Source organism: Excalfactoria chinensis, chromosome 1, assembly GCF_039878825.1.
Source record: "Excalfactoria chinensis isolate bCotChi1 chromosome 1, bCotChi1.hap2, whole genome shotgun sequence".
Classification (NCBI taxonomy): domain Eukaryota; kingdom Metazoa; phylum Chordata; class Aves; order Galliformes; family Phasianidae; genus Excalfactoria; species Excalfactoria chinensis.
The window spans coordinates 32,133,534-32,159,002 of NC_092825.1; the positions used below are offsets into that span (position 1 = coordinate 32,133,534).

Consider the following 25,469-nt stretch of genomic DNA (forward strand, 5'->3'; position numbering starts at 1 on the left):
CAATTTTATTGTCTCTAACAAGAATACCATTCACAGTAACCAAGGCATCCAGCAAGTCAAGGACCAAGAATGGTCTGGAAAAGCACTGGAGTGGAATTGCTACTTTACTCCTCTATAACATTTTCCATCTTGGTTCTTAGAGGACTTTCACAAAGATGAATCATTATTTCTGTCTGCATGTAGGAGAAACTGAGTCACCTGAAGAGGAAGTGATTTGCCACACAGCAAGGCAGTCGAGTGCCAGGAGCAAAGTACCGGTCCCTTTGCTTTCCTTCTGGTGCCCTCATGGCATGAGCTCAGTTCACAGCTCTGTTCACAGTTCACAGCTGTCTTTCTGATCCCAGGTGAGTCACTTGGGTCCTTTACTCTGCTGACACTGGAGTGTTTGCTCAATTTAAGCCTTTTTTAAAGATTACTCATAGTACTTAAGACAAAGAAGAAATAGAAATTTGTGTGAAGTTTGCATCTTGCCCCATGTCTTAAGTTCTTTATCTGTAAAATCTGTATTAATTCTTCTCTTACCCATTCCCAGACTGATCTGACTATTTTGGATTGAGAGGGCAGAAAGTTAATTTGTTCTCACTTCTCACACTGCTCAGACCAGAACTCTCTGAACAGCCTCCACCTGTGCATTGGCCACATACAGAGGTGGTTAGTTTTTTTGTCACTGGCTCTTCGCAGGGGAGATTTGTTTGTTCCGAGCATTGTTACATAAGACAACATTTTATTTTTTATACTGTATCCACTCTTCTTTTTCCTGCAAGTTTTTCACAAATACTAATTTTATCAAGAGGAGCCTTTGCCCGCAGCTGAAGAACAGTGGTAAGTTAGAGGTGCTTCTGTCCTGTCACTCAGAGCGCGTGTTAACCTGGTTTGCTACTGGTCCCCAGATCTTCAGTTATGCAAATGCTGTTTTCCTTTTCCATAGACATCTGGAGCACAACCATTTTCAGCATGGATGAAGTCGTGTGAGGAGTGTTCAGCCCTTCACCTACTGCTCCCGATGCAGTGGAGATGGAGAGCAGTACCACAGTTTCTTTCCCCTGCCCCCTGTCTCACTCCAGCTGCACAGGGAGCTTCTCTAACCATTTCCTCTGGATTTTCTTGAACAAACAGCTCTGCACTGTCCTACAGAGCCTGCTGTGTTACACAGCAACCACTTCACTATTTGCCTTCTAACTTATTGTGTATTTTGCTATTGCTTTTCTGCTGCTCCCTCTGCTTTCTTCTATTCCTTTTACCTTCTTTCTTTTTTACACACTTTCCCATATTTCTACTGTTTTATCTTTGTTTCATTTCTATGTGGATTTTTGTGTGTGTGTGTGTGTGTTGGATTTTTTTTTTCTTTTTTGTATATCTTTATGCTTTTTCTCAGCAAAAGAAGAGATCTGTTTCGCTCCAGCCCAACTTCAGTCTTATGACGGTGAGCTGGAGATAAGGCAGAAAGCACTGGCATTACTCCTGTCTGGCTCTGCACAGGGAGAGGACTAGGGCTTTGCTGCTATGTGGATTTCCCAGAAGTAATATTGGAGCTGGTCCAACAATTTACAGTAAAAGGACTTCAGTTCTAATGCAAGTTCAATAAGGTTTTTCAGGTCACGTACAATAAGCTAAATGGCTCATCAGTTGTGTCTCTGGTCTGAAAAATTGCATAAAATCAAAATCTTTGCCAGGATGCTGCATGGTACACGCTGGACTTGAAAGACCTGGCTTTCATATGAAACTTAACATGAGCAGAAAAGGGAGATCTTTGGCCTGTAGTGACCATGCAGAGTTAAGAACAAAAGGGCCCATAACTGGAGGGGTCAGGCATTCAGATGCTGGGCATCCTTACCTTCATTCTCCAACCAAGACACTCACTGGTCCTCTGTGCCACACGGAGCCCAAGCACTAGGCCAACAGAGCAGGCATATAGAGTTCAGCAGTGCAAAGGAGAAATGTGGCCTACTCTTGGGCCAGCTGCCATGTCATAACCCAGAAGCTGAAGGGTAAGCAGAAACAAAGGAAAGCCTCCAATGCGCCATTCTCATAGATGGGAGTCGAGTGCAGTGATGTTGTCTATGCATAGCAGACAACTGGAGTGTTCAGTGCATGCTGGAGGCTCCCATGATGTGACACAAGAGCTTTGTTTCAGGTAAAACCAAGCTGCCTTTAGAGTGGAGATGTGGATAGCTTACCCATAAGCCAAAACCAGCTGTTGTGAGCACTCCCTAAAGTCTTATAAATACAGCATGTATTTGGAGTAGTTATGGTAGTTCTTAGAGCCAGTGGGACTTCACTCACCTTGCCTGTGAGTCATTCTTAAGGAAGTTCCTTCTCCTTCTATTGGAAATTTTCCATGTGGAATTATTGACAGAGAAAATTGCACAGCTTAAGGAAATCTAAATACGCAAGGCCCACGCCACTGTGAGCTAGCAGCAAAAGAATTGATTCAGTACTCAATAAAAAGCTGAAAGCAGGAGAGACTGATATGTTTGTGGCAGTTTGTGCTGCTGAGATGAAAAGAGGTTCTGTAGAAACGTGGGTTTTGTTAAAGACTGCTGGCTTCCTGCCTGTATATCTTGCATGCAGTTCTGATGAGAGGTCATGGAGGCAAATGTGTATTCTAGAGATAGGGAATAAGTTCTCCTGTGTTTTTATGGGTACAAGAGAGCAATTAAACTGGCAGAAGCCTTTACCTGCAGTAGTGCTAATAGTTATTTAGAACACAATGAATTTAGTGCTTTGCTTATTTATTGAACAAAGGGAAATCTGAGCCTTTTGCACAATAAATGCATTACACAATTAGCCTTAAAATGAAAACGTAAAAAGTAAAGTTCATTCATTCTATTCCATGAATGATGGGTCTTCTTTTAAAGGTTATTAAATGAATGAAATAGACATAAGTTTTCAAGACATTAGCATTGGATCAAAGTCAGAGATGGAAATGTAAATAGTGAGCTCTTAGTGGCTATGACTGCTCCACTCTTTACATTGCTGCCAAACACCATCAGAGTCCCAGGCTAAAGTGCCGTGCCTGCCCCTACATTAAAAGATGTTCAGGACATCATCAAAATATCACCTCAGGTTTATTCAACATATCTGCATCCCACAAGGTTCTGAGAGAGCAAGAAAGGTACAAGAGTGTAGGTAACAAGGCATCTCTAATCATTTAGTGTTCTGTCAATTTCAGGGTGATGGGATCCCTTCCCAGTATCCTCCAGTGGTTAAGGATGCCTCCCTAGCTTTTATGTTTCACAGAATGGCCTGTGTTAGAAGGAACTTCAAGGATCATGAATCTCCAACCCCCCTGCTACAGGCAGGGCAATCAGCCTCCAGATCTAATACTAGACCAGGCTGCCCAGGGCCCCACCTAACCTGGCCTTGAGCATCTCCAGGGATGGGGCATCCACAGCCTCTCTGGGCAGCTGTGCCAGCACCTCACCACTCCCCAAGCCTTAAAAGCAAGCTTTTGCAAGAAGTACTCAACAGAAGGAAAGCAAATGCTCACATACATGTGAAAAAAATAACTGCTGATTCTGGGCCACAAATATGTGTTTCATATTAGCAGAGCTTCTATATGCTAAGAGAAGCCAAACAATACAAAAATACTCCGTCTGATCACCAAGATCAGCTTCATTTTTTCCTTTTCAAATTTAACTGGAATACTCGGGAGATTATCCACTGCAATGATTTAAAGAATGAATGGCACAACCCATTAGTCATCCACTTTAAATGTATATTACTGCATCCACTAGTCTTCTGGCAATGATTACTTTGAGACATAAGACAACAGGGCAAGAAAGCTTTAGGGGCCAGCAGCTGATTGACATTTTTGTACTGCGAGAGATTTATTCTTTCTCTGTGAATAGCTTTGAGGTGTCTTATGATAGTTGGTGTTCTTTAACCTCAGTTTCTGGGAAGCTGGGCAGCCTGAATGCTCAGGCTTACAAATGAAGATTGTTCCCTTTTAGAGACGAGAGGTGCACAGTCATAGCAAGTTATCACACACTCTGTGGAAGCTGAGCTGCTATGAAAGTTGTAGGTGAGAATTGCAGTGTGGAGACAAGCGGCCTCTTTCTGAGATGAAGATATCTAACACGCTGTGCTCACACAGAGCAAGCAGCCCATCACCAAGTGGCAAGTAGGAGCATTAGACTCTTTGTGGGTGCCCATGTCTTACCCACAAACCAGCAGCAATTCAAAGGCAAGCGATGGCACAGGTCTTCTGATCATTAGTAGGGTGCCCTCAGGAAACAAAAGCATATCAGCAAAAGATGTATCAGCAAAACACAACGTTGCCTTAAAAGACACACTAAGAAAGGTAAACTGTCATTCAGAGAGTCTGAATGCTTACAAAAATTCATAGACATCACACCAAATCAGGAAAGAGAGATAAAAGCAGTATTAAGATGCTACTTCAAATCCCTTGTCCAATGAGGTTGGTGGGAACACAATTGCTGACTTGCACAAGAACACAATTTCACCAGATAGAAGAACCAGACCTTTCAAAGATTATCTTTGTTTGGTATCTGCGCTGAAAAATCTACTACCTGGAGATACTGATAGAAATCTATAGTAAGAAACAAACACGGAGATCCGGGATTGGTAGTATCCCTTCTTCAGTATCAACCAGAAGACATACTTTTGAAACATTTCAGAATGTTCTGGCACACATTTCAGAGCATGGAATGGAATATACAGGCTTTTCAGTCAGCTGTTCTATGTATATGCACTACATATTCCTGCAGGGAGGTAATTGATTTGTTGATAATTTATAGTATTTCCTGCCTTCCTGCTGCCAAGTAAACAGGTTTACAAACTAATTAATGACTTCACTGTTATAAAGAGCTGGAACATCTGAGTAGTATTAGTAAAATCAAGGGATCTACACTAGGACAGCACACACTCGTTTCATAAAAGGAGGGTGTCAGTGTGTAGCCAGGAGTGCACTTGTCCCACTGTTATCAGACCTGGGACTGAGGTGCTTTGGGCAGTGCCATAGTTAGCAGGAGGTAAGTACTGAGTGTGGGGGCATATTCAGCAGTGTAGCACAAAGGGCTGCTGGAAGGCTTGGGCTGCTCACACTGAAGAGAAGGGGTGGAATGTTGGAGGCATTTCTCGTGGCATTTGGAATATCAGCTAGTTTCAGGTGGGGAAAGAAGTCGGTGGGTGCATTTATGTTCATGGTTTAATGTTGAGTAGAGTTGATGTTGAGTGTAATCTTCAGTACACACAGAGCTCAGAGTGTTGCTCCAAAGCACAGCTGTTGCATGTGGGATGGTTTCCCTGCACTTGGAATGCAGCAGCACCAACAGAGTAGCCCAGTGACAGACCCCGCAGCTTCAGAAAAGTTCTGTTAAAGGAAGCTGAGATCAGATGGTTGGCCCTGTGCTTCCAGGTGTGGCTGGTCAGAAATGAAGGGTGGAGTACAGCAGTTAATCATCACAATTCATCATCATTACGAAGGATGGTTTCATGATACTCTTCTAGCTCTGCAGCCTGGCTCAGCTTTCAGCACATAGCTACAGCACAGTCATCTGAATTCCTGCTCTGCAAACGTTCCTCCACAACTGAGGTTAGCAGCTTCAGTTCTCACATTAGCAGGCCACATCCCTCACTGCAGCAGACCGAGAGTGGGAAACTTACAACTGCTCTTACCACCAGATCCTGCTTCTGGACTATTGTGTGTGCATTGCTGCAAGGGCAATTATAGTCAGACTGAAATGGAAACAGGGCTGCATTTATGGTGTGCTCGTGGGTGGATAGGCCAAGAGTTTGTCATTTGGGGTGGTCAGACAAAGGCACACGGGTCAGAAGGCGACTTCGCAGTCTCTACATGAGGCCTATATGCGAAAGGTCAACCAGGAGGGCTGGCACATGCCCCACGCTGAGAAATGCCAGTTGGCAAAATTATTCTGACAAACACACGTTGATGTATGTTGTTAGTTTTCACGGTTCTATATTTGAGATGGTGTGTTTTCCTACAGAAAACAGCATCTCCAGGCAATGGTATGTCTCAGAAGGGTGATGCTCAGGGCACATCTTCCAGGAGCGCCCATCGAGGAGCATATCACAGCAACATCTCACAGCGCTGCCCGTCTTCCCACCAGAGCTCAGATAGGGGTGAGGAGCGGGTGGGTGGCAAGGAGCAGCCGGCTCACACCGGGCGTGCAGGTGGGATCTGGGTGTATTCAGGTAGTGACTGGAAAGCGGCGTTAGCAGACGATTAGCGCCCGATCTGAGCGAAATGCGCGGCAGCCTCGCCCTGCGGCGCCTTTCAGGGGTCCCTCCTGCAGCCCGACCAGCGTCTGCCTCCGATCTTCTCCCACAGCGGCCGCTGACGGGAACCGGCTTCCCCGTTCCCCTGCCCCGGGTGCGGCGCAGGGCGGGCAGGGCAGGGCAGGGCGGCTCGCGGAGCGCCGGAGACGCCGCCGGGCCCGGGCCGGGGGCGGGCGGTGCCTGGGGGTGACGGGCGGGTCTAGGCCACAGCCGAGTGCGCACGCGTCAGTTCCGGCGGGGAGCGCGGCGCGGCGCGTGGGTAGGAAACGCCGCGGCGGCGGGGGAGCGGAAAATGGCGGCGGCCGCGCAGCTGACGGATGAGGAGCTCTTCTCGGAGCTGAGGCGCTTCGGCTTCTCTCCGGGGCCGGTCACCGAGAGCACCCGGCCCGTCTATCTGAAGAAGCTGAAGAAGCTGCGCGAGGAGGAGCGGGCCGGGGCCCGCGGCGGCGCCAACAAGACCCGGAACAGCAACAACAATAACACGGCGGCCGGAGGCGGCGGCGGCGCCGGGAGAGCGGGCGCGGGCGGGCGGCTGGCGGGCGCCGAGCACCCCTACCTCCACGGTGCCGCCGGCGGGCGGAGCCGCGCAGCACCCCCTGCCGGGGGCGGCAAAGTGCTGCTGGGCTTCAGCTCGGACGAGTCGGACGCGGAGGCCGGACCTCGCGGCCAGGCCGGCGGCAGGAGGGAGCGCGCTTCGCCCCTCTTCCGCGGCGCGAGGCCCGGCGGCGGCGGCGCGGCCCCCCCGGAGGAGGCGGCGGCCCGGCGGAAGCCCGGCGCCTGGTGGGGGGCGGCGGCGGCCCGCAGAGCGGCTCCGGGAGTCTGGGAGCGTGGGGACGGCGGCGAGGAGGAGGAGGACGACGCGGAGGAGGAGGAGGAGAAGGGCGAGCAGCGGCGGTGGAAGAACCGGACCGTGAACGGCAGCCGGCTGCTCGCCTGCGGCGGGAGCAAGTACTCCGACTCGGAGGAAGAGGAGGCGGCGGCCCGGCAGCAGGTACCGAGGGAGGAGGCGGCGGCCCGCCGGCCCAGACGGAGCCTCGGCAAGTCCGCTCCGTTCATAGCGAGCAAATGCGCTGCGGCCGGTGCCGGCGCGATGGAGAGGGCCGGCGGGGGCTGCGGTGCCGGCGCGGCCGTCGCGACTGACGGGGCGGCGGGGGCGGCCGCTGCCGGGAGCCGAGACGGGGGCGGGAGCCTCGAGGAGACGGCGGCCGCTGCGGGGGGAAGATGCGAGAGTCCGGAGCCGGGTCCCGCCGGCCCCCGGTACCGCCTCGGCCCGGCCAGGAGGGCCCCCTCGGTGCCGCTCCCGGACGCGGACGGCGGTGACGGCGCCGAGCCCCCGGGCGCCTCCAGGAAGGCCACCAACAACCACGTCCTCGGCGGGGCCGCCTGCAGCTACGGCGCCGAGGCCAGGATCTATTCCGCTACCAATAGCCTCCCCCCGGGCGGGAGCGCCTCCCTCAGACTCAACCACTCCAATCATACGGGTTCAAATCACACCTACCTGAAAAACACCTACAAGAAGAATCTCTCCGAGCCCGAGGAGGAGCTTCTCCAACAGTTCAAAAGAGAGGAGGTATCCACCACTGGAGGCTTCAGTGCACATTACCTGTCCATGTTCCTCTTAACTGCTGCATGCTTGTTCTTTCTGATACTGGGATTCACATACCTGAGAATGAGAGGTTCTGGAGTAGCTGAGGATGTGGGAGCCAACAGTAAGTATTAGGTCAAGGGGAAGGGCAGTTAATTTCTGCAATGGGATGTACTGCTGCTAATCCAACTCTGCGTTCTCAGGTGGTCTGTGTTGCACAGTTTGGGGTTCTGCTGTTCCATAAATTTCCCACTTAGGATGGAGCACACAGAAACAGACTGGCCTTCCTAAAGTGATGTAGTGAAGCTTGCTAGACATTTGGGGATAAACCCATATTCTTATTATTCTCTGCTGTAATCTGTTGGTACCTTGTTTTCTAGCATGTTTTCTTCACAAAGCAATTTTATGTTTTGTTCAGTCTAGAAGATCATGGTTAATAGACAGTCGACAAGGTAAGGCTTTTTCCCACTTCAGAGAAGATGCACATTTGGATACCTGGGATTCTTGCAGGGCAAAGGTTCGACTGTAGTTGTTAAGTAATTAAGCAGGTTGCCTTTGTGTGTGTATGTGTGTGTTGAGGCTGGGAAGGATGCTAGGCTGAGATGTTTTTTCAACACTATGACAAACTTTGTGCAGTCTTTTAACCTGTTATGTGCTATTTTCTAATATGTGCTTTTCTTATATATTTAGAGAATGAGAATGTGATTATGCACTAAACGCTATTGTGTTGTACTTTGATTTTCACAGCATTTTTTTTTTTTTTTTTAATCCTATACTATTTGGGTGCATCTTTAATACAAGAAAGCAACTTTTTGGAATGGGTGTGGAAACTACCATTTTCCATTCACAAAACATCTGAAGATGGAAGTGTACCATTTCCATCTAAGGAAGCAGGAATATCAGAATGAAAAATCATGCCATTGCTCATTGGGAGCAATGAAAAATTGCTTGAAAAGCTTGTTTTGGGATGTGAGACCATTAGAAGGTTCTTGGAGATTCGTAGAATCATAGAATGACCTGGATTGAAAAGGACCACAATGATCATTGAATTTTAAACCCCTTCTATGTGCTGGGTCACCAACAACCAGACCAGGCTGCCCACAGCCACATCCAGCCTGGCCTTGAATGCCTCCAGAGATGGGGCATCCACAGCCTCCTTGGGCAACCTGTTCCAGTGATTGTATTGTTCTTGCAATCGCTGAGGGGAAATATGTGGGGTGTACACGTGTCTGAGATGTTTCTTAATATTTCTTTGTATGAATTGTAGGGCGTGTGTATAGCCACGTGCAAACATAAATGCAAGCGCCTTGCATGGAATGATCCTGCTGCTAGTTTGGGTTCTGCTAGAAGTTATGGGACAGACATAGCAGAAAGGGTTCTGTTTATTTTTTGTTTTTATTTTTATTTTTCCCTTTCATTTTATTACATTGCACCAACTATAATAGCAGAATAGTTTTTTTTTTATTTTTCATGCTTTTTGTGGGAGGAGTGGGGACAAAGAATTAAGTGTTTAGGAAAGTCAACAGCAATAAAGGTTAGAGCATCTGCTGTAGTTTCTTTGACTGTCCACGTGGCTCTTAATAACTCCTGTTCAGTCCTGTTTTTGGGAAGGTGGTGTACGCATATTATAGTGTGACTGTTGGGACCGTACACACTCCTGTTCTGTGGTTAACTTCTGACCATAACCTACAGAAATGGTTTTGCGCGGTTCCACAAACACACATTTGTTTATTTTTTCTGTCCTAGTCTTAAGTTCTTAAAATCTGATTATTTTAATAGAGAAGATCTTTCAGCCTCCTAGGATAAACTTCCCAACTCAGCGGTTAAAACTTGCCCTGTCATGCTGATTGGTAAAGCTGGATGTCTCAACTGTGCAGGCCGCAATAATACTGAGGAAAGAAATCTACTCTGAGCTCCTTGTCCTGGAAAGAAAAACTCTTCTGTTTTAATGTGTGAACTTTCCTATGGAAATGTGGGATCACTTTTTTGAGTGAGCATATTGTTTTTAAAGTTGATAGGGATGGAGACAGTAAGTAGGGAATGTGCTCCTTTGCTTTGGCTGCCCAGCCAAAGGTCTGATGGTTCAGGGTTGCTCAGAAGTTCAATTAAACCAGTCCTTGGCCTGCTGAAATACAAGACAGGCCCAAAAAATGCATCTCTACTGGGAGGGGAAGGAAACCAGTCTTCTTTTGGGTGGTTCCCTAAGCTTAGTTGAACATCATCTGAGCAAGTCCTTGAGTTCTTGAGCTTATGTATTGCGTTTTCTTCATAGAAGCAGAATTGATTCATGCGTTTTTATTGAAAATAATAGCATAGCTTGTGAAACAGCTTTTCAGTTAGATAATTAGATACTGGGTGTTTTTTTTTGTCTTTACTCGGCTTTAGGTAGGACTCCATGGGTTGTGAATAGTTCCATCATTGTGAGGATGTAAGAAGATAGGTGTTCCTGTATTTGAGCTGCCTTTTTTCTTTCTCTTGCAGGGTGTGGTACATGACGAATTTGAATTGCTCGTCTTGTTCCTTTTTTGACATTGAATTCTGTCAAAATAAGGTGCTATTTTGTGTGACGCATTGAAAAACATTTGTTACCAGCTACAGCCAGTATTAGCACAGACGTTTGTTGGGCTGTGATGTGAGGACAGAGGAGATGCTTGTAAAGGGTGGAGGCTTAAAGTGTTGGGTTGGATTTAGACTAGGTAAAACAGTATAGGTAAGAAATGGAACTCTTCAGAAGGAGGTTGTCACCATTGTGCAAAATGTTGAAGTACTTTCTTATTTGGAGCTCTAAAGTAGCTCTAAAGTACTTCAGTTTTTCTGCAGATGTGGCAGGCTGTTCAAGGTGATGAATTAGAACTGGCTCATTTTTCTATATTTAAGCTATATACAGTCACTTGAGGCGAAGTTTTTTCAGTGTTTAGTTGTCTAAGATGCTGATAAATACAATATCTGTAGGGCTTTTCTTAAACTGTTGAAATGGTTCTAGGCTCACATAAAAATAATGTGTAAGTGGGTTGTTTGCTGTCTCTGACAGTCTTGTACATGAAAAGATCTGTTTGTGCTTGATACTGGTAACTTAATTCATGTGGCTCTTGCTGTAAGCGTGTCTTGCTTGCACCTACCTTTAAATATGATGGGATTGTATGAACGTCTTGCAGAGCCATTTGTCAGGAAAATGGTCAATTTGACTTGTCTTCTTCCTAGAGGTCTTTGTGTTCTCAAGAATTTATCATCTCTTCCTATTTCATTAGTTTAGTTTTGTGAAGTTACTTGGAGCATCTCAAGTGGCTGCTGGCACTTCTGGGAGTTAGTTACAAAGTTATTCTTTTGAGGAAAATCGCTGCTAAGATCAGTGGTTGTTACTTTCAGGCCTGGTACGCTTTCTGAAAGATGAGGTTATTACTCCAAGTGCTGTTTAAGGCAGTAATATCAAAGGTTTGGCATTTGATGTTACTTTCACACCCTCTGCTCCAATACTTTGCCTCGGGAGTGGTTGATGTAGAAGAAGAAATCTTCCATTTGAAATGCTCAGGTAGTTATTCTCTGTTGTCCTAGGTTCTTGGAGGAGAGGCTTTTGAAAGGGGGGGGGTCTCATTAGTGATTTTCATCTTCCCATGTAAAATGCTATAAAATAACTGCTGGTAGTACAGTCCTTAGTCTATTCACTCTAACTTGCATTTTTGAAATGTTAATTTAGGGAAGCCTCTAGCAGTTGCCTCTATTGCAAGTGGAAACTTAAGAAAATCATAATTCAAAGAGTTTAATTCTGTTCCATTGATGTTCCTTATTTCTTTATTTTTACTTTTAAGTATCTCATGTATTGAAAGTTTCATGGAGTTTTTGCAGAGAATTTGATTGATTAACAACCTGGAGTTGCTGTATGAAAGACAAGGGGTGGACTAGTAAGCGCATGGGTCTGTAAATTACTGCTGAAGTGCTGTGGCATTTCACAAGTAACTGTTGAAACTTGACTTGCCTTCATAATGCCTGTATTTTAAGGAGATGACTGTTTGATACTTGCTTTGGAATACTTAGAACAAACTAGGTCTGCATGCCTTAGGAATACTGTTGTTTGCAGACATGTGGAGGACTTTCCTCATGCCATGATTTCAGCTATTTTTTGAATGTATTTTCAATATTGCTGTCACAGGCTGTGTTTTTTTGTTCTTTTTTGTGGAGCAATGAGAAATTAGAACTGAAACTACCTGTTTGGGGAGTGGGCATGCAGAAGAGCTCTAACAGGATCTGATTGCACAAGCAGTCAGAAACCAATTGGAAGTTTGCATTCAGTCTCGTAGCACGTGGTGGTTTTCACAAAAGAATATTTGGTTTCTGTTGGTGAGAGAACTGAGGGCAGTGTAGAATCTGAGAGATCTGCACCTTTTCCATGTTTATAGGGCATTACAGACCAGAGAGAAGTGGGAAACCAAACGGCAATCTTGTGTTTCTTCTGCTACAGCAGTAGTGGTTACAGTGGAAGTCTTTTAAGGAGGAGCCAGTAATATGCAAGGACATACATTTAGTGTAGCGTTGGAACCCTACTTTGCACTGTTTCTTAAGGTATACCAGTCGGAGAGGAGAATTGTACCTGCAGTCTTTCTACTAATGGAGTCTGCTGATGTTTCTAAAAAAAATGATGTACACTTAACAAATGTTGATGTATATTTCATGTGGGAGTCCTAGGTTGCAAAACTTTGGCTTAATGCTTACTCAGCTAAGCTGTCAGAAGTGCTGGGGTTGTACCAAGCTGATCCCTGTCAGGCTTCTTGCCTTGTGCTTCAGAAATAATACAAACACGTGAATGGCAGGGCAGAGCTGCTGTTTGACAATCTTGTTTGATCAGTTAACAAAAGAAGCTTAACAAACAAGTAAATTAAGCAAGTACCTTAGTTTTTGTTAATGGAAGTGCTGTTCCAGCTCTGTGGAGGAGGACAAAGTCCTTTGTAATCATCAGATGTATTCCTTACGTGTTTAAAAACTCCTGAGTAACTGTGTTCCTTGGTATAAGTACTTGTTCTTTGGGATTTGAGGTAGTTCAGAAGGAGTGAGTTGACCAGTCAAGATACATTAAGAAGAAACGGTGGTTTTCAGGGGATTTGTATTCTCTTAAGAAATCCCATAGCAGTATCTTTGTTCTGACTGTTCACTTCTTGGCCCCTTCTATTTTTGCTGGAGGTTTATAATTGCAGGAGAAAGTGACAAAGCCTTTTCCATAATTGTAATACATGAGGATAGGGGTAGCTCAGCCTCTGATCAAAGTAACTCTCATGTCTTGTATCGTGGTTACTGAAGAATTTGAATTGAGCAGAATTTGGAAGAGGGTCAGTGTAGTGGTGCAGAGAAGCATGTTGATGGATGCAAGCACAGATGGGAGAACCACTGAGCAACATGCAGCAGATCTCATGCAGGTTCCTTCTCTGTAAAGGGTTTGCTTTAGTTTGTTTGCTGTGGAGTCCTCTTGTAAACATAAACAAAAAATCAAGTTTTTGAGTGAAAGTGGTTTTTTGGAGAAGTGATGTAACATCTAATGTTTTGCAGAGAAAAAACACGTTTTCTGCTCATCTTGTAATGCATGTACCTTGAAAACAAGTGTCTTTTTGGCGTCCTAAATTCCATTAACTCTTTTAAGTGAACTGAGTTACACGCTGAATTGATATAGAAGGTTCTCTAATGTGGAGAGGGGGAGAGATGGTAGGGAGGTTAAAAGAAGTTTAACATTGAATTAAGTGGTATTAAAGCCTACTAAGTAGATCAGTTGGATTTCAGTAATGATGTGGTAGATAAGTAAGATGCATGACTCTTCATAAATGAATGGTTGTATACTAATTCCGAAGCCCATTTTTCTCTATTGTAGAAATAGAGACAATTTACTTAACTAAACATTGGAAGACAGCATCTTGAATTGTATGTAAAGCAGTTGTTCTTTAAGACTGCATTTATTTACTTAAGACTTAATGCAAACTTTATATGCAGGACACATCTTGACCTTTATTGGAAAGGTACAGAATTTGGGTAGCATCTTAGTTAAAGCATCATGAGTCTACCCTTGTTTGTGCACTGAATAAGACTATTGCAAGAGGACTGTAGAGATGAACTGCACAAAACAGGCTTGTTTCTAAGGCAACATCTGGATCTTAATTTTCATTTTCTCCACACTGTTTCTATGAAGGTCAGTTGACTATGTGAATTGCTTAGCAGAAAAGCCTTGGGCTTTTCCATTATGCCTTTGCTAATGCTTGTGTTGGCTTCTGGACGTTTTCAGTAGGCAGCGTATCAAAACTACTCACCTTAACCATCGGTCTCCTCATTACCTATTATGTCATTTTGTAGCTATACCATCCCTCAGCAGACTCGTTCTGTGAGCCCTCTTCAGTGTCATCAGGCTGCACAACAAGGATATCTCAGGTCCAGTGTTCCCGAGTGTCACATCGCATCTCTAACAAACTCAGCTTTATCTGAATGTATTGGTTGAACAGAAATGTAGCTAAACCTGATGTGAAACCTGCTGGTAGGAACTGAGCAATGGAGAATGTAGTGCAAGTGAGGGGTTCCAAATAAGAGAAGGCACATTTTTTGTTACTGCTGCCTTAAATTAAAACACTCTTGGTTGTGATATGCTTTTTTTTCTTTTTTTTCTCTTTTTTTCTTTTTTAAATTCACAACATGTTTTCAGGGAAATGGTGAAACATTAATCAGGACATTTTCTGATCATCTTTGACATTTGACCTATGTCTAAAAGTTTAGTGGGCTGTTTGTTCTTGTTCAAACAGTATTATTCAGACAACCACAGAGGGTATTTGTTAACTTTCCATTGACAGACTGAGTGGTGCATGTGTGATTAAACCCCTCAGAGGCCTCTTTCAGCCTTGGAAATCCTGTCAGAGTTACTGGGCAAGAGCCAGTCTGGCTGTCGTATTTGGGCTGTTCCTCACTCTTACAAATTCCTTGGAAGGAGTTTAGTGTTATTTTGTAAATAAGAGAAAATGATTAATGAAATTCCTCCGTGTGATATTGAAGAGTAGAGTGTGATGTCAAATTCATCAGTCTGTTTCTGTATTGGTTTGGACCTGATGTGTGATTCAAGGGGGTTTCTGGATGTGGGAGGCATGGTGTGGTATTTTAACTTTTAAAGGAAGCTTATGCTGCCCAGGGCAGAGTTTGCCCAGCTAAGAAAATGCAGACTTCCTTTTCAACAAGAAACTGTTCATAATTCTTATTTTTGAGTTTTTCTGTAAGCCTATGAAGTAATGCTTATCCAGGAGCAGCTCTAGATAAACGTCTTTTTTTCCTGAATAACTGTGGGAAACGGGTAGTCTGAGCTCTATCTAAAAGGGTATTTCATGTTTGCATACTTCATATTTTGTAGAGAAGAAGACAAACTTTTGTTCATTCTGATTAACCCTTAGAGAAATCTGAAATGCTGTTGAGGACATCTAGGAGAGCTCTAGCACTGTACTGTCTGTACATTGGCTTTTGAACTATTCTGTTTTCTTTTTACAATGAAAACCAGAAATACCAGCTGTACTGTTAAGTACTCTTGAGTACTCTGAGCCATTCAGCATGGGCAGATGTGTATGTGCAGTCAGACTTGGTGGTCCTCAGTGTATTATGACCAGTGTCTTTAAATGCCATAGACTTTTTTTTAGCTTGTTCACCTTGAACAACAAGTGCTTTTATGTACTGTGGAATTGGATGAAGCAGCTGGTAATGTTTTCTCACTTGTAACTTGAAATACTGTTTTTTCCCTTGACCTTCATGAAGAAACAATGAAATTGTGCAGATTTAGTACACTCGAAATAGGAAAAAAATAATGATGTTAAGTTCAGGTATGTTTTATTCTGTTGTATGTTGTGTTTGGCACTAATGTCACTGCTTTGTGGGAGGACTAAATAAGAAAAAAAATAATTGTATGAAAATGTCAGGACATCTCATTGCCAGGACTGTTGATTTTTGGGGTCCAAAGGCCAATAGGATCTGCCTGTTCATTCTTGTAAGGGAATGAATTGGTGTTGTGTTCTTTACCATTCAAAAGATGGCACTGTGCAGAACTTCTTACCCAAATCTTGTTATCATGCTAGAAGCTATTACCGGCATTCGTATGCCAGATTCAGCACCTCAATCCGCAGGCACCTCCTTAGGTGTAGCCTTCTTAATTTAAGGAAGAAAGCAACAACAAAACAATGACCACAAACCAATTATGATAACAAACTTGGAGGCTTTAGATCAAACGGACTCTTGGGCTGAGAGTAGGAGGTAAGGGTAAGCCTTAAGCATAAAGACCGCTGTGGTGTATGGCTGTGGTAGCCCAGTTGTTGTCTTCAGATGATCAGTTCTATTTGAACCTGTCAGTTAAGCTATCAGCCAAGTGTGGGTGGTGGTGGAGGCGGAGCAGAAGGTTACCTGACCCTTCAGTCCTGTTCCAACTGTTAAAAATGAAAGTTTCTGACCGTCAGTCACTTCCTTTCACTTTCAGTCAAATGTTGCTGAGCTCATCCTGGTTTCCAGCTGTGTAAACTCCTGTGCATACAGGACAGCTTTTCTGTAGCCAGAAGAGATACGTTTGTAACCTGCCTGTTGCTTCTTATTGGAAAGCTCTTTGTGGGGAGAAGAAACCTGTTAGCAGCTAAATCTGTATCACCTGCACAATGGAGAGAAAGCTCTTTATCCCTCAGAGGCTTGCAGCCCTTTTCAGGCTTTGTATAGGGTATGGACCATTGTTAATCAATTCTGATGCTTCTCTCAGTGCAAGTGCTGATAGTGAGACCAGTCGGAACAGTTAAAAGGACAAAGGCACAGCAGAACACCAGTTTTGAAAAGAAAAAATGCCAATGTGTTCTTTATGTTGAATTTTGTTAATAGCATTGCTCTCGTGATTGAGGGTCTTAGAAGGATTCTTCTGTCAGTGCTCTCTGAATGTTATCTTTGGATGCTGTAAGCTGCTCATAATTCTGTAATGATACTAATTCTTTGTAACAGAAGTCTGTGTGGAAGAAGAGGCTGACTGTATTTTTATGTTGGACTATCTTCAAGACAGAAATCTCTCCTTCCTGCTTGTGCAAGATGAGGAGGAGTGCTTCTATGCAGATTGGCCCCTCAGGGGGATGACAATGTATTTAATATTTAATTGCAACTTCCCAATAATTGTTAAACCTTCTGTGTTTTAATAACACTTGCATTACCGGTTTACTCTCCAGCTTGAACTTTGGAGCTTGAGGAAAGCCTGGCAGTTTCCTAATCTGATGTTTGAGCTGCCTCTGCTGCAGTGTTTTCCGGGAGGTATTTCACAGCTTCTCAATACATTTTCCATTCAGTGTTCATTTATTGAAGTCCTGGGTTTTCCTTGACCTTACAATGTACAAGGAACTTACAGATTTGGGAGGGAGCAGAGAAGAAAGAAGAGTTAATATAGAAGCCTGTTGTGGTTCTCTTGCAAGCGAAGGTATTCTTTACCTGCTGTAAAGTTCTGGGAGGTGTCTGAAATATAATGTTTTTCCTGATAATATTTTGCAGCTGCTAATAAAAGCAGCCTTAGCGTTTTTCCTTTTCTCCTACATAAAACACTAGTCCATAATGGAGACCACTTGTGTATATGTATGCAAGGAATGTTATACTAACAAATTTTTACAGTGCGTTTCAAATGCTCTTTTGAGCTATTTTCTTTCTAATAGAACACAGAGATGTGTTTCCTTATTGAAATATAGTGTGTTTTGTAATGTGATGTAAAAGAATGTGTGCGCACATTCCATTGCCATAAAACATTTATGCTCACCGGTAGAAATAAAACTGGAAGGTAATTCTGTTATGAGCGTTGTTTTGTTTAGCTTTCCTCCACAAATGTAGATGGGGAAAACTATTATGTAAATAGTATAGCAGCTTCAGCGTGCTCTTGTTCAAGTTGCTCTTTTACTGAGTGTGCTCCACTGAGATTAATGTAAGTGTAGAGAGGATGGCATTAGGTATGAAGAGCAGTTTCTAGATGGGGGTGGTAACTGGAAATATTGAGGTAAGCATTTGGTGGCTGGCACATGGGACTTCTATTGTAGCTGTCCTGCAGTTGTATGTGAGATGCAGAACTGTCTATTCTGCCCGAGTTTCTCATCTCTTGATAGGACTAGGGACTTACATTGCAGTTGTTACCTTCTTGTGGATGCAGTTATTCTCAAATTCGTTTTATAGTGTAGCTGCATTGATTCTGGTGTGGGTTTGTTTACCTTTATTATCATTATGTGTCTATTTGCGGTTATCTTCAAGGTCTTCACTCCGTCTTGTGGACACAAGTAGCTTACATTGGGCGCTTCCCTGCAGCAGGTTGTCACCAGTAACACTGTTGATAGATTGGCAATACTGTAATCAAAACTTGCTCTGAAGTCAACTCTGGTGTTTTGGCAACTGTTTCAGTTTTGTATTTATTTTATAATTAGGAAAAATAACAAGTGAAGTTCTTAAGAACTGGCAGCCTGCTCTTCTGTTTCACTTTCCCAGTGCTGGAGTATTTATAGATGTTACACAGATCAAAATGTCTTTTAAGCACAAAACTTAGGATTTCTAAAGTTTTTATGAAGGCACTAAAAATGAAAGTATTGTTTTTATTCAGGTGAAATTAAGTCATAGAATCATAGAATAGCTTGCGTTGGAAGGGACTTCAAATATCATCTAGTTCCAACCTCCTGTGGTGGGCAGGGTTGCCAACAACTAGATCGATCAGTCTGCCCATGAACCCATCAAGCTTGGCCTTGAACAGTTACAGAAATGGGGTAATACCAGCTTCTTTGGGCAGCCTGTGCCAGTGCCTCACCACTCTCTGAGAGAAGAATTTCTTCCACTATCTAACTCAAAAATCCCCTCTTTCAGTTTATATCCATTCCCCATTGTCCCATCATCGTCTACCCATGTAGACAGTCTGTCCCCCTCCTGCTTGTAACTTCTTTCAAGTTTTGGAAGATCACAGTGAGAACTCTCTGCAGCCTTCTCTTCTCCAAGCTAAACAGTCTCCAACTCCCTCAGCCTTCCATTGTAGGAAAGGCGCTCCAGCCCTCAAATCTGATGAGAAGCTCTCCCAGAATGCTAGTCACCTTAAACATGGACTGAATTGCTGGGATTGTGCTAATAGAATCTCTTAGTGTTCAGGTCTGTGTTCACCAGTATTTGAATAGGCAAGAGTGCACTGAATGTTTTTAATTAAGGTGATATGACTGAAATGTGGAGAGTTCCCCTTCGACCCCTCTTAAGAAGCAGCAAAGAACTTAAAAAGTAAAAATAAAATAAAATAAAAATATATGCATACATATATATGTAAATGTATGCATATATGTATATATATGTGTGTATATACATATATATATATATATATGTATATATATATACACACACACAGGCTCTTTTACCTAAAATAATGAGGACTTTGCTACTATTAGGGCAGAGAGAAAAATATCTGGAAGTCTGTCACAGAAAGATAACTTTGATTCTTTGAGAGGAGGCTTTTGTCAGAAAAGAAGTGATAAGGAAGTAATTTGGTTGTTTCATCAACCCTTATCTTGCCTATTCGCATGCAGGATTAATTCAGACGATGCTGGAGAAAATTCTTAATGGAAGTTCTCTAAACTGACTGAGATAGACAGAGCTCATGTCAGTTTTTGAGCTGTCTTTCCTTAACTTGCTTTTAGAATTCTCCAGTCCTTTTGGCAGATAGCACTACTGTTCAAAAAGAGCATGGCCAAGAAGTGGTCAGACTACTGTGGTCCAGCAGGTCATTTTCATCTTAGGTGTATACTGATTTACTATCTGTAATGACGGAATTGTTTGGCTTTATGTGTGACTTTGTGTCATCTTATAGAAGCACGCATATTTGATCTACTCATTCAAAGTGATTTCCACCCAATTTTAAACAATCTGGAGATACAGATCATAGAAAGTTTTGAGTATTGAATAATGACAGAGAGGAAAGTAAAGGCAGGATTATTTTGTTTAAGCTGTCTGAAAGATGGAGCTCTAGATTCACAAAGGGACCGACGTGTTTACTTTAAATAGGAGGTACTTGTGGTAAAGCATCCTCTTGGGCTTTTAGAATGAGTGCCTTCCAAGCGTGTTACAGAAAGTGTGTAGACATCCTGTTGTTATGTACATCTTAAGACCTATAATAGCTTTTGTTCCTCCCCCCAAACTTAAAGGTTTAGGAGCATTGAGACAACATATGAGGAACTGTCTGACACACACATAATATGTTGCGAGGTGGGATCAGTGCTTGAGTTAACAAAAATAAAATGGTGTAGCCTTTGGTTTGATGTTGAAAGTACTCGAGCTACAAAATTAATGGCAGCTTGTTTCCAAGGCAGCACAGAGGTCTGTTTTGGATAGCAGTGCTTCCAGCATTGTTGCTTTTTCTGTTAGCAGTACGTTATCTGTATTTTTATTTCGTTCTTTTTGTGATGAAAACTAATGGGAAGCTGTGTACTGTGATTGAAGGCACATGGCTGTCATAGCAAGGAAGAGTAGGACTCGTCAGTGTGGAAGAGTAAGGGCTGAGGAATGAAGTAAGGGGGCGAGTATTATGGAGGAGTGAATGCAGTCTGATTACTCACTGCTTCCTGTAATGTGAGGAGGAATTTCTCAAGTTGGCAAGTGGCAAGTTCAGAAAAAGCAGAGCAAATGGTTTTTCACGTATTTATGTTGACTTGTGGAACTCTATCACCTTATGTTGCTGAAGCTAAGAGCTTGCTTGGTGTTAATGTGGGACTAGACAAATTGGTGGGGAAAAGTACACTGGTACTGATGCATATAGGAAAAGAAAACTGCTGTCTGACTCAGGAAATTTGAGATGGAAGTTTGTTGGTGGCTAGGGGAATATTCTGTTGAAGTATCAATATTCCTATGCTCAGATGATTGCTTTTGCTTGTGATCTCTTGATTTCTCTATTCACTTAAGAACAGAAGAATAAAACCTTCATGACACTGCTCATGAGCCCTTGGTTTGTCCCACTGTCACTATTAATTTATGTTTCAGTTTTGATATCATCTTTTGAAGTGTTGAATGGTAACACTGTTCAGGATAGCTCTAGGAGATGCCTGTTGTGGAAGGATTGACTATTTTCTTTTATCCAACTTCAGTCACCAGGAAATATAGTTCTTTTGTACTGCATTAGTGATACGTATCTATCTTAAAAAATACACTTGCTTAAGATGTTTGTGCATATCTTCTTGCTAGGTGTGACTGCCAGTGAAGCTGTGTCAGTCTTTGGAACTTGGCCTGTTGATGCTCTGTAAGAGCTGACTTGTACGTTCACAAATGTCTGCAGCTAGGCTACGGCTTCGTCTGTTAAAGCACGCATTGACAAAGAGAAGAAATCCCACTTTGTGCTCTCTGTTTGTCCTTGTGGAAAAACTGAAGGTTTCCTTTGTAAACGCTGTCTGCAATTGTTACCAATGTATTAGGCAGGAAACTGGGGCCAGTGAGTGGTTTTATTGTTGCTTTTAAGATGACAGCTGCTGTATTCCCTTGGAAATTAACCTTGTATGTTGACACTGACCGCATTTGTATTCCTAAAATTGAGTATCTCTGTGATACTTGATGTGTTTGTGCTGACAGCTTCAGCTGGAATGCTTTGGAGCTGTGACCCTTAAAGTGGTGACTTTTTGTTATTTGAGACCAAGCAGTAAGTCATCATTTACAGCTTGGCCCAACAAAGATACATAGGCAATAGATCCTTCTAAAGGTTATTGGTCATCTTTTCAGTTAAGCTGAAGAACATATATGTGCCGCTTATATTTAATTTCACAGGCTTTTCAGTAATCTTGTTGTCTTGTTTTTGATTAACTAGTATTTAAATAAGATACACTTCTTCAAAATGGAACTTAAATAGAGTATCCCTTCCTGTTCTGATATCTTAATGTTCTTATTTTCTTCTGAGTCGGATTAAATAATCCTGTTATCAGTCAAGGGAAGGCCATGCTGGGAAAGAAAGCTCTTCTTTCAGGGTAGCAGAGCTCTGTGCAGAACGCTCAGCTAGTCCGCTTGCTTTGGAGACATAACTCTTTGAAGCTTATAAAAAATTGAGCTTGATAGATAAGCCACTTTGAAGTCTCTTAGTTGTTGCTGTATGGCTGAGATATTGAATCCTCCTTGAGAAGCCTTGGAAGTATATGTTCACATATGGAAGTTTGCTGTTAGTAATTAGTTATTAATATTTGTGAATAAAGAAAAATAAAGAAATGTAGTTGAGGATGGGCCTTATTGGTTCTAGTTAATGAAGTTCAAGTGGTAAATAGATCCAGATTTCTTAACAGCTGTCAATTGCACACATAGGTGATAAGTTGCTGTAGTGGCATGCTGCATACTTGCCTCTTAAGGCATTGGGCATTCTAAGCTATGTTAACATCTTGCATGGAATGTTTCTTTTACTGGTTAACCACCCATCAAAACATACATTTAAGAAATCCTACTGTGTGAGTTGCACTGAGTGACAAGGATTGACTCAACTGTGTGATACATAAGTTTGAAGGGAAGTTTCGTTTTTTGTTTTTTTTTTAGCATATTGTGTTTGTGGAAGAGTGGAAACATTGACGTATCTCATCTAGATGCTTCATAAGGGCAACCTTTTAATTTACCCAAGTATAAAGTTGTTCACCTGTGAGACTGACTTCATGCTGAGATTGGGGAAGTTGTGAACATGGGAACACTGCTGCCTTTGTTTAGTTGCAGTACGTGGAGCTGCAGCCAGCAGCTTTCAGTTTGCATCTTTGCAGCTGTGCTCATAATATATTTGTATTTGTTCCATGGCTTTCATCAGTGCCGAAACGTGGCTGTCTATATGGAAATCTACATGTTAATCTGTCTTGTAGGCCTCCCCTGTATTTAAAACCATACAGTCAAGTTTTCATATATGCACAATAAGGTTGATTTTTGGGAAAAGCCCATTACTACCCTATCTGGATAAGTAATGATTAAATTGAGATGTTGGTTGTGGCTCTAATTCCATTTCAGGCTATTGAGATTAAAAATTGAGTGTGCTGGAAATGTTCTACAAAGTTAATGACTGAAATATGCGGCAACTTTGTAAAGTTGGTAGTTTGATCGCTCAGTAGTCAATCTTTGAGAATTTGCACCTAAGGAATGAATTTGAAGCACGGCAGGGCTTGATTTGAGCATCCTCTGCTTCTATTGGCATTTATTAATCTGATATCTCAATTAAGTGTTCGTGTCTATAAAAACCAGACCCTATGTTGGGCTGTTTTTTTTTTTTTCCCTTCTGCAGTGTCAGAGGAAGTGAACTTGTTTATTGCTTTGGGCAAGTGACACGCTTCTGAGCCTAGGCACAAGAGCAGCCTCTTGTTTGCAGAGTTTCAAAGGGTCAAGCTCTTTTCTTTACTCAGAAAACATTTTTGTTGCCCCACGTGGTTTGTTGGCTCTGATTGTTCCTTGTCACTGCTACGTGTAGGAGCAATAAAACCGTAATCATTCTCATTTCTGCTTGTTTTTCAAAATTAAGGTGAAGTGGGTCAACATCTGTCTCCTGGTAGAAGTGCTGTGGAAGTTTTTGCAGGTAATGGAAGTTGCATTGTTTTATAGAAACTATGATTTGATCAGTTACATATCCAAGTAACGTTACATATGGCAAAGCTCAGGGGACTGCTGTTTTATGAGTTGGTATTTCAATTCCTTTGTACCCTCCTTTCCACCCTGCATAAGAAATACTGCTTCAAATTTCAAGAAACCTGGTGTCTCTACCTTTATTTCTCTTGTTTTTCCCATTTATAATTGCCTTAGTCATCCTGGTTATGGTTTGGGAGTCAAGGTGCTGTTAGCTGGCTGCCGGGGCGTACCTGGTGATGCATTGTGAACACCTTTATGCATGGGTGGGTTTTGTGTAGGTCAGGTTTGTATCAGAGACTTGCTGGTTGCCTTCAGGTGCAACCAGAAATGCAGTGGAAACAGCTGTGATACCTTGGGAATGGAGGCTAACCATACTGTGTAAGTGGAGTTACTTCTTTTGAACTCCAGTTAATACAGTGCTTGTGCTTCAGTTCAACCTTTTAACTGAAGAAATACTTTAAACATTGTGTCCCATGTGCACGCCCATTTTTTTTGTACTTTCAGCATCAATATGATGGCACTTAATCCAGACCTTCAAGATTGTGACAGGTTCCCCGTGATGTTTTCTTTATCCCGATTGTGTTTGTGCTTAGTGAACTGAGGCCAATGGAAGTTTCATTTCTCATTTGAATGGGGCACAGAAGTGCTCACTGCTGTGTGAGCTCAGTCTGTGGGTGACAGTTTGTAGCTTAGAGAGGCAAGACGCTGTGCTTTAATGGTGATTGCTTCCTGCCTTGGTAGCGTTTCAGTTACCGGGCAGTCATTCTTGGGTGTAAGTATAGGACAAATGATTTGTCTAGCTTTGGTTTCTCTCATTTGAGGAATTTATTGTTGTAGTCAAGAGGAATACAATAGATAAGCGTATGCATTGAGGAGCTGTGCAAACTTTGCTGTTTGGAATGAAGTGATCATTTAGGCACGTTGCACTCCTCACCTAAGCCCTCAATGTGTCATCTCTTACTTCCATCAGTATGTTAAGTACTGTGGAGTTGTACAGCTCTGTTATATGGACTACTGTTTAGTAGTAATACAAAAGTAGTTATACTTCTTTTTAAATAAATATCTAAAGTATGTAAACCCTTCAAATTATGATTTTAATGCGGATGAATCGTTAAAGCAAGTGTTTGGAAAACATCAAGCATGTTTTTGTCTGCACGAGAACCACTGTGAAATATGCAGATAAACAGGATTCTGGTTTAACCTACATGCTGCCATAGCATGATGTAAAACGTGGAGCTTGCGTCAAATGCTAATAGCTGCCTAATTGTTATTTCTCATGTTATGGGCTTGTTTGTTTGTCTGTAAACAATACAGCATTGTTATAAAATTGGAGCGATGATGTACTTTGTTTTTAACCTACTTTCAAACTATAGAATAAATTATTTTTTCTTTCTTTTTTTTTTTTTTTTTGATAGTCAAGAATCCTTTCAGTGGAGAACTACCAAACATAGAAGTAAGTACAAACATTTGATGTTGAGATTTCACTGTCAAATAGTTCTGTGAAAGCCATAGTGATCTTATCAGAATGGTGTGGTTTCTGAATGTTTCTATGAGATGAGTATGTTTCTTGTTACTTGAGTATTTTAAGTTTTTGTTTTTCATTTTGGGCAGTATAAATGGGGTTACAAGACTTGGCTACCTCATGCTTGTTGCTTGTGTACTGAGAAAACGTTACCTAATTTGTGTTGTAGATGTATGAGGAAAAAATGTGGTTTAAGACTTTTTTTTTTTTTGTGCTAAATTGATAAGTTTTCCTTTACTGCTCCCATTTGTTTCTTAACTGTGAAAGCACAACTGGTAAGAGATGATTGTTGTGAGACTTTATGGTCTCGTGTAGTACTGCAGAAGAGCCAAGGGTTAGTTGCCTTCAGAAAATGGATTAGAAAATTTGTCTCTTTCACTTTGAATCTATGCGATAAGCTGCTTTGAGATGTCATCCTGGAAGGTACCTGGGTTAGTCTTAGTAGTGCAGCTTGCATTTTGGTCATTCTCTGTGGGGGGCCTTCAGTCTTATTGGCTGGCCTGCAAACAGTGATCTGCT

At 42.6% G+C, this 25,469-nt stretch overlaps 1 protein-coding gene across 2 annotated transcripts in view; it reads left to right on the forward strand.

Moving 5' to 3' along the window:
• Positions 1-6,488: 6,488 nt before the first annotated feature.
• The window catches only part of LEMD3 (LEM domain containing 3), a 43,587-nt gene continuing 24,606 nt past the window's right edge, over positions 6,489-25,469 (forward strand). Inside the window, exons 1-3 of one of the 2 annotated variants that reach the window (XM_072331922.1) lie at positions 6,489-7,970; positions 23,325-23,378; positions 24,844-24,881. In XM_072331922.1, coding sequence (XP_072188023.1) covers positions 6,554-7,970; positions 23,325-23,378; positions 24,844-24,881 — 1,509 coding nt within the window. In that variant the 5' untranslated portion in view covers positions 6,489-6,553. The remainder of the gene's footprint in view (positions 7,971-23,324; positions 23,379-24,843; positions 24,882-25,469) is intronic. The other variant, XM_072331931.1, reaches the window with a different exon arrangement.